Below are 8,980 nucleotides of genomic sequence, written 5' to 3' on the forward strand. Positions count from 1 at the left end.
TACACATTTTTAGATTATAGAATTAAAAATCAACTGTAATAGGTTCCTTTCTGAGCTGCGAGGCTTGTGTGCCATGTAAAAGTTATCACATAGGAATGTATATGACTGGAGGTACACTATATGTCCAAAGGTGTCTAGACACTCCTTCTGATTGGTGTTCAACTGTGCACACACAGTTTGTATAATCTCCATAGAAAAGCATTGACCAATACACTGAGACACTGGAACAGCCGCACTTGAGCCTAAGATCTCACGATCAGTGCCAAGTGTCGACTAGAGCAGTGGAACTGCATTCTCTGGAGTGACGTAGCTTCATCCAGTACCTTGGGAATGACCTGAAGAAGAGGTTGTGACCCAGAGCTGATAATCCAATATCAGTAACTGAGATCACTAATGCTCTTGTGACTGAATGCAATCAAATCCTCACAACAATGTTCCGTTATCTAGTGTAGAGTCTTCCCAGACGAGTAGAGGCTGTTACTGCAGCAAAGAGGGACAAATTCCCTATTAACACCCTCGATTTGAGAACAAACGCTGTATGAGCAGGTGTCTTTAAACTTTTGGACATACACTGAATGTGTGTGTGTATATGTGTGAGTGAGTGTGCTGTGCTTAAAACCTACTTCTGGCAGGCGGCTGTGTTTTCTCTCCCATGTTACAGTTCTTCTGTTCTGCAGCTTTTCCAGCACTTTCTGCAGGACTCCAAGCTGCAAGTAAAGATCCAAACTGAGTTAACTGTGTGATGGTCATTGTAGTCAATGGATACATTGGTCCCATCCTCTGGGAAAAGTCAGTGGACACCAAACAGTCCAGTTCTTGTGATTGAAAATCTAATTTCAGATGGTTTTTAGCTCATGTTTAGAATCCAATTAATACCAATAGAAACTATTAGAAGCCACTGTTTCCTGTACTTTTGAGTGACTTTACTCTACTGCAGCCAGTTGCTAATTCACCTACATGCTTAAAAAAGATGTCTTTTTAAGGGTTCTTTAGTAAAGAGAATTGTTCTGTAGAACCATAAGTGCTATAAAGAACCATTTCATGCATAAATCGTTCATCAGATTGATGGAGTATGTGTTGCTTACAATTCTATATAGAACCAAAAACTATTCTTTTATTGCTACAAGCTTGACATCAGAACAACAGAAGAACCCTTTTTTGTTGCTATACAGAACCATTTTCAAAAAAAGGCTCTATATAGAACCATATACACATTCTTCATCAATCCGAAGAACTATTTCACCATGCAAAAAAAACAATTAAGCATGAAATGGTTCTATATAGAACTCATAGTTCTAAATAGGACCATTTCCTTGACTAAAGAACCCTTGAAGAACCACCTGAAGAACGATGTGCAGAGCAATGTTTTCATATTGTGCTCCTGAATGAACTCCTTAGTGCACATTTTAACCCTTTTCCTGTTTCCCTTTAGCCCCATTTTACCCTCATTAAGGGCTCTGATTGGTCAGTAGGTTAAGTCAGGCATGTTAAAGCAGGAAAAACATTAAACTGTACAAGGCAGGGACCCTGTTCTACAGTTATGGACTACGTTAAAGCTTATATCTTAAATCAGATTAACAGAGCTCTACAGGAATGAACACTGAACTCATCTGTAATGGTTCATCTACCCACCAACTCTCGCTTCTCTTCACTTTGGTCCCCCGATTTCTCTGAACTGGCGTCTACGAGGGTGGCTCTGGAGATGATGATGAGGAGGAAAACCCACAGAGTGAGTGAGATGCCCTCAGCCCTGCTCATGGCTCCGATTCCTCACAGCTAATCTCAGGTGTGTCCGCAGCCACTGCTCTCCAGCTTCTGCATGAATGAGTGGATTTAATGAGAAACTGCAGCACGTTAAGTAGATTAACTTACAGTCAAACGTCTCCGTTTTTTTTCCCACCTGTTTTCAGATAGAACCCACCCTCCTGTGCTGGGATTGGCTGTACTGAATAAAATACTGTATAGGATAAGCCTGCTTTATGGTGTTCCCACTTACATGTATAACTAAAATCATTAACCAAGTATATTTCTGGTCAACAAAGCATTAAATTGCGTTTCTTTATGTAAATTGAGTAAATGTATTAGTTACATCAAAGTATTGATTAAAATATACTAATATCTTGTGTTTCTACAGACTTTTTGCAAGCTGAAACAGACCTGCTATGACAAGAAAACTATAAAACCATTTTAAAAAACCCAGATTAAAACCCCAACATTTAGAAATGCTTAAAAAGATGAGAAAATATCCCTTCTATTCTCCTATGCTGAGAAAAGGATGGAATGTCAACTACAAGTCTCCACACTCATATGGAAAATAAATACATCGCTGCTGTGGGAACAAAACCTTGTATCTCCAAAATGAGAACTGTACAGGAGAAGAAAAAAACATATTTTACTTTTATGTAAGTTGATGGAACCAGATGTTTTTCGAAGTCATTTTGGGCAGTTTCTTTTGGTCCATTAATCATTATTATGTATCAGTAATCAGTATTTTCAAATTATGTCAAAAACTGAAAAACAACAAAAATGGAGATAAGCAGCAATATGTAAAGTGTATGTATCAAATACATTTGAAAATGTTTGATAATGGTCAAAAATGTATTTTTGCTTAACGTACAGTAGTGTTTGAAATACTTTTCGGAATTAAACAATATATTTGAAAAGTATGTCATATATAAAAACACATGCCTATGTATGTCTTATGCTGGACTCTCTCGAGCTGTGATTCAGTCTTTAAGATGTAAATAAAGCAATTCAGAATAGTTTGATATAAAATTAGCCAATCTAGAGAAACTAGGGAGTCACAGTTTACAGCAATGGTGATAGGAACCACATGTCTGAAGCCACTAAAAGCTGGCTGTCATTAGAAGATTACCTGAGATGGTTATGAATATGGTATCTGATGCTTTTAGACATTGTTATACATTAGGTGAAAACATTATTGCATAAATTTAGTTCTGTTAAATCCATTCATGGTGGAGAGCTACATGCAGGGGGTTGCAAGGTGAAATAGTTCCCAAATAAATCTTTTTGTCAGATTTACCGCTGTTTTACCATTACTTAACATTACATATAAAAACTCAGAAGACACTTGTACATTCACAGATTGTTTTGAATAGTAAATAAAATGTCTATATGTGTGTTGTAGATGTCACAACCCTGGTTCCTATCACCACCTCTGTAGAGAATTCTGACTCTTTCAGTTTTTTCTAGAATGGAGCATTTCACATTAAACCACACTGAATGTCTTTGTTTACATCTCAGCCACTGAATTATGCAATTTTTTTTTTTAATTGGTGGAATTCCCCTTTTAAGTTCTCTAAGCTCAGAGGGTTCCATTGCAGGCATTTCAATGAGCTCAACGTTTTCACTTAGGTTTACTGATTGGCTTAAAACATCCATGGACTGCCTAAGAGTGTCAGCTGTGAGGCAATTGCAGTACAGGAGGGTGTGGTCTGTCTGAACACAGGTGGTTTGAACCATGACCCTCCTCTTTTACCTGCTCGGCCCAGTAAACAGGTCCTGTCCTGCACTGATTACATAAAAGTCTATAAAGGAGAGACCCGGCAGCCTTAATCTGCCTCTTTTAGGTGCCTTAATGCGGATATGGCGTCAAAGGGCATCCCTCATTACCTAATTATACGGCATGAACGCACTTCCACCTAGACGGACAGACATTAGGTCAGTTTTGTCAGTGTGAGTTAAATTAGATGTGCAGTTTCAGATTTTGTAAGTGATGATGGATGTAAATGTGTGTGTGCTAGGGTCCTTCCACCTCCCACATTCCTGCAGGGTGGCAGAAAGTCACACACACTGTGTTCCATTATCATGAATGATTTAAATAGTTGTGCGGTGAATAATGGTGGTGCAGTGATATTTGTAGTGCTGCACTCAGGAATGTTTAGACCAGTCTCACTTAAAGTGAGTTTAAAGGCACTTCTGTGAAGGAAAATATAATCAAGCACAAAAACTCCTTTCTGTGTAGTCAGTTTCTGAGTAATGAGGTGTAATATGAAAACACAGACTAATGTTATGGTTGCCAGATGTATGTATAGATCACAATATCATAAAAGCAGCTAATATTATCTTTAATTCTAAAAGAGGTCTGAATTAAATAAATATTTGTAACATTTTCTTCATTTTGTGATTTTATTCTACTGAAATGTTTACAGTTAAATATGAAACATAGTTCACAATAAACTGTAGAGATGTGCAGAAATCAGACATACACATAAATATTACTATTAATTATTATTATTATGTTATTAAAGCCAACCTTTTTACTTTGTGAGTTCATGTCCCTGGTCATAATAACATCTGTGCAGGTGCAATGGAAATTGACTTGGATATTTTTGATCAATATAATCAAATGAATGTTCCCAGTAAGTGTGTAATCAGATTAACTAGGACAGTGTTGGCTCTCTGTGTCTGAAATGTTGTGACATTGTATTGAGCTGCTAGTGAGCAATGAGGGGTGATAGGGGAGGGTTTAGAACCCCCTGCTTTGAAAACAGTTTACATCTCTCCACAAAGACAGCAGTGCCAAGATTGAACACTCAGCACAACTGCAGATTTCCTGATATCAAAAAAATATGTGCAACTGGCACAATAAAAATGGCATTTAAACACAATAAACCCCTTTTATTAATGTTTATTTAATTGCACGCCTATGTGTTGCTTCCACTTTTTTTAAATTGTACACTTTTTCTTCAAAATGTATTCTGTCATTGTTATTGGTAAAAAAAAATTGCATGTTTCAACTGTGGGACCTCCAAAACAGGCAGAAATTGCATATTATTTTTATTTTTACTGCGAAAAGAGATTGAGCACAACTCATCCTATCGTTTAAAAAACAAAATGCCTGTTTTTCCATAATCTTCCATCAGATTGTAATGACTTTTGCTCATCCCTAAATGTATCCTCACTTCACCATCATGTTTCACTCGGAAATATGTTAACAAATTATACTGTAGGCAAGGATATAGAAAATAAAGCACTAATGGATTGCATAGTAGAATAGAATAGAATAGAATGAACTTTAAGTGGGTGTCCACTGACAGTTCTTGAGCTGTAGCTAAGCTCTAGTCTTGGAGAACCGCAGAGTGTTTTCCCTCCTCTAATACATCAAGTTCACCTCCATTAGGCCTTGGTTTTGAGCTGAAGAGTTGATCAAGGCTTTAAGGGAGGGTTAAATGCTTCAACTGGGGGACTGGAGTCTTACACTCCCTCTTGTGTGTCTCCACAATGGTTTACTGATTCCTAATGAAGATTAGAATAAGGCCTAGTATCAACTTGTCCTGTATTTTCTATCCACTGTTGCTAAAAGGGAGATTCCGATTTTTCAACATTTGTGAATTATTCAGTCATTCAAATGTAAACACAGTTTATTTTGTGAAATGGTTCATTGTAGAGAAAACTACTGATTCTGAGTTCTTTACAGTGGTGGTGACAGGAACCAGGGGCTGCAACAACAATGCAAATTATATTTTCTATCCAAAATGACTAGTAAATCTAGTCATCTAGAGTATTACATATACTTCTTGAGTATATGTAATGTGCAATAAGGTGAAATAGTTGTAAGTCTGAAAAAATTTCTTTGCAAAGTTTTCACTGGGGACTATTTTGCCCACGACTCCCTGCATGTACCTCTCCTGACTTCATTAATATAATATAATAATAAAGTTACTGATTTTATTAGATTCAAATAATCTTTGTTTACAGTGCACACACACACATCCATTCACTCTCTCTATACTCCTGTAACCCGCAGTAGTCCATGGTGTGTAACAGGCTCAGCAGGTGAAGATTATTATAGTAAATGGAAAGTAGCCTGGTCTTAATGCCGTGTAATCAGAAAATGTTACCGACATTGTGCACAGGGTTATGTGCCAGCGTCTCACACATATACACAACAACACACACACACACACACACACACAAGAACAACATGTTGAAATACCAAAGAGCTCTAAGACAGTTCTCAAAATAGCTCATCCTATCAAGGGTCAGTGTCCGACGAGCCAGAGAAACCTGAGCAAAACTCTCAGTTAAAAAACACAGTGACGCTGGATGAAGCACCAAAGATCTAAAGCCACTTGTTCTCAAAATAGCTAAAGGCGCAAGACGATAAGCCTCACACACACACACAAAGAGAGGGAGGAAACATTGAGGAAATGTGAAGGAGAGAGCTAAATATATGATGTAAGATAATGTGAGAATTAATGATTGTGATATGATAATAATGATTCAGTAGAAGGTACGATGATAATAATAAATGCTATAGAATGTCACTATCATCAATTTGATTTTTCAGTCCAGATGAGGTCATTTATTAATGCACATTAATAGAAACTCTTGGAAAATAACTGCCACATTTTGAGAATCTGTTTATTTCTTTGGTGTCTAGATAGGGTTGAATGTGTGTTTGGATGTTCAGTGAGTGTAAAACTGCATCGTATTGTCGTGGTGAGAGGGAAGGGGAGCCACTGCACACTAAATACACACTGTAAACTGAAATGCTTTTGGTTTGATTTGGTTTGGTTTGTTTGGCTTTGTCATTTTGGGCAGTGGCTGCTCTTGCTTTCGTCACACCACAGAAGAGTTTAGGGGCATTGGGAGGTCTTATCTGTTTTCAGCCCTGTCCTGCCTTCAGGTGGGGCTATTGCACTGTTGCTCAGTGAAATATTAAAATAGAAAAAAATCATACACAATTAAAACAAATCCAGACAAAATCAAGTGGTTTGAGCAAAACCTTAACAGTAAATAGAAATAGTTATAATATGTTCCAGACGCTTCCCTCTGGCAGAAGATTCAGGGCTATCAAAGCCAAAACCATTAAAGCTGCACCCTTTAAAGTCAAAATGGAATCAACAAACCTCTTTTCTGCATTACAGTAACTCCTCTGTAACATAATGCTTATTTGCACAGCTGTATACTTCTTTGTTACAAATGTTCATGTCATCCTGTTAGATTCTTACTATAATAATTATTATATTATTTCTATTTCACACGTTTTCTAAACAGCTTACCCTTCTGGGTCGCGGGGGGGTACTGGAGCCTATCCCAGCAGTCATAGGGTGAAAGGCAGGATACATCCTGGACAGGCCGCCAGTCAATCACAGGGCAGACATTGTTGTATTATATTGTATTATATTATATTATATTATATTATATTATATTATATTATATTATATTATATGTCTTCTCAGACCAGCATTTGTATTGACATTCACATGTGCTCTCATTGACTCTTCATTATATTTTTCTATTCTGTTTATTGTATTCTTATTTTATTTGTCTCTTACTCATACTAATATTTTTAGTAATCTGTTTGCTTGTCTAGTCTGTTCAGTATGTTACATGTCATAAATGTGTGCACTCACCAAGACAAATTCCTTGTGTGTGTAACATACTTGGCAAAATAAAGTAAATAAATAAATACATTTCTTTTCAGATTTGGACTATTACTACAACTAATTCTACTACTACTACTACCACTACTACTACTACTACTACTAATAATAATAATAATAATAACAGTGCCCACTGAAAAAATCTGAGTAGAACATAATACACTCTTAAAAAAGAGCTTTAAAGGTTCTTTAGTGAAGAAGATGGTTCTATAAAGAACCATGAACACTTGAAGAACCATTTGCATGATTAAAAGGCTCTTTGCATCATGAAAGCGTTCTTAAGACTGATGGAGAATGCGCTGTAGATGTAGAAAATGGTTCTATATAGCACCCAAAAGGTTTCTTCTATTGTTATGGTGTCTAGCTTAAAACAATAGACGAACCCTTTTGGGTGCTATATAAAAAAGAGCTCATTCATACACATTTTCTATCAACCTGAAGAACACTTTCATGATGCAAAGAACCCTTTAATCATGTAAAGGGTTCTTTGAGTGTTTATGGTTCTATACAGAACCATTTTCTTTACTAAAGAACCCTTGAAGCACCATCTTTTCTTAGAGTGTAAGGTACTGCTCATTGTTTAGAGTATAATGACATTATTTCCTGGAAGTATTAAGCTAATCTGAGAGGGTCAGTCTGGAGGCCTTCAGTGATTTTGCATGGATTGACCCAAAAGCTAAAGTGAATTTGTGTCTCAGGCCCAGACTGGGCCAGACTGAGTGATGTGGATTACAGAGTGATGCAGTTGTCTGACGCAAGGCTCATACTGCCCCTCCTGATCGGCTGGTATTGCTGTACTACCTGTACAAATTAACGGTAAAAAACGGTATAGCTGTGTGTGTGTGTGTGTGTGGGTGTGGGTGTGTTACTGTGATACTTTGGTGTTGCCAGATTGGGTAGTTTCCTTCCTAATTGAACTAGGAAAACTGGCCTAAGGCTGCTTTTGAGTTAACTGGGCCCACTATATTAATGTATATCAGTTTTATTTAAATGCAGTTTTATCATTTTGAGTGGCCAGGTATTGAAATATGCTACAGTTTGCTCTCTTCAAGAAATGAGTTTGTGTATAGGTAAGACAATTTAATATTCAATTCATTGCAACATTTAAACCTGTTACAGTTCCTTTACAGAGTCATAAAAAAAGTGGTGTGAAAGTGGTGTGAATGTGTGTCCAGTGGAGTTTCAAACAAACAAAAACTCTGCTTTGCATTTTACTAAAAAATTGCAATATTAGAGAAACTTATCAGACTACTTATGATGCTTTGATCTTTATTAAATGTATACTTTAACTTTAACAATAGTAATTTTATTTAGTGAATGTGTGCAGATCTGCATAAAATCCATAACTCAATTGGTACTGAGCTTATGAAATCTAAATGGCTTTTTGTAAGGAGTTTGCTCATTTATCTTCTTTCATCTTTGGTTTTAGTTACTTTAGAAACTTTGTTTTTGGGGTGATTTTATAGTTTTTACTGTTTAAAAACATAAACTACACTACATTCATTACAAAGCTATACTTGTACAAGTCTCAGCATTTGAACCGGAAAAGCCACTTCGTCAGAATTTCT

The 8,980-nt window shown here is 36.7% G+C and overlaps 1 protein-coding gene across 1 annotated transcript in view; it reads right to left on the minus strand.

The window, feature by feature from the left end:
* Positions 1 to 1,758, minus strand: part of LOC118813887 (cocaine- and amphetamine-regulated transcript protein-like) — a 2,160-nt gene extending 402 nt beyond the window's left edge. The window contains exons 1-2 of the mRNA XM_036579487.1: positions 1,633 to 1,758; positions 624 to 707 (exon numbers count right to left, since the gene is read on the minus strand). Of these exons, the coding sequence (XP_036435380.1) occupies positions 624 to 707; positions 1,633 to 1,758 (210 nt within the window). The remainder of the gene's footprint in view (positions 1 to 623; positions 708 to 1,632) is intronic.
* Positions 1,759 to 8,980: the final 7,222 nt, after the last annotated feature.

Source organism: Colossoma macropomum, unplaced genomic scaffold (assembly GCF_904425465.1).
Source record: "Colossoma macropomum unplaced genomic scaffold, Colossoma_macropomum, whole genome shotgun sequence".
Classification (NCBI taxonomy): domain Eukaryota; kingdom Metazoa; phylum Chordata; class Actinopteri; order Characiformes; family Serrasalmidae; genus Colossoma; species Colossoma macropomum.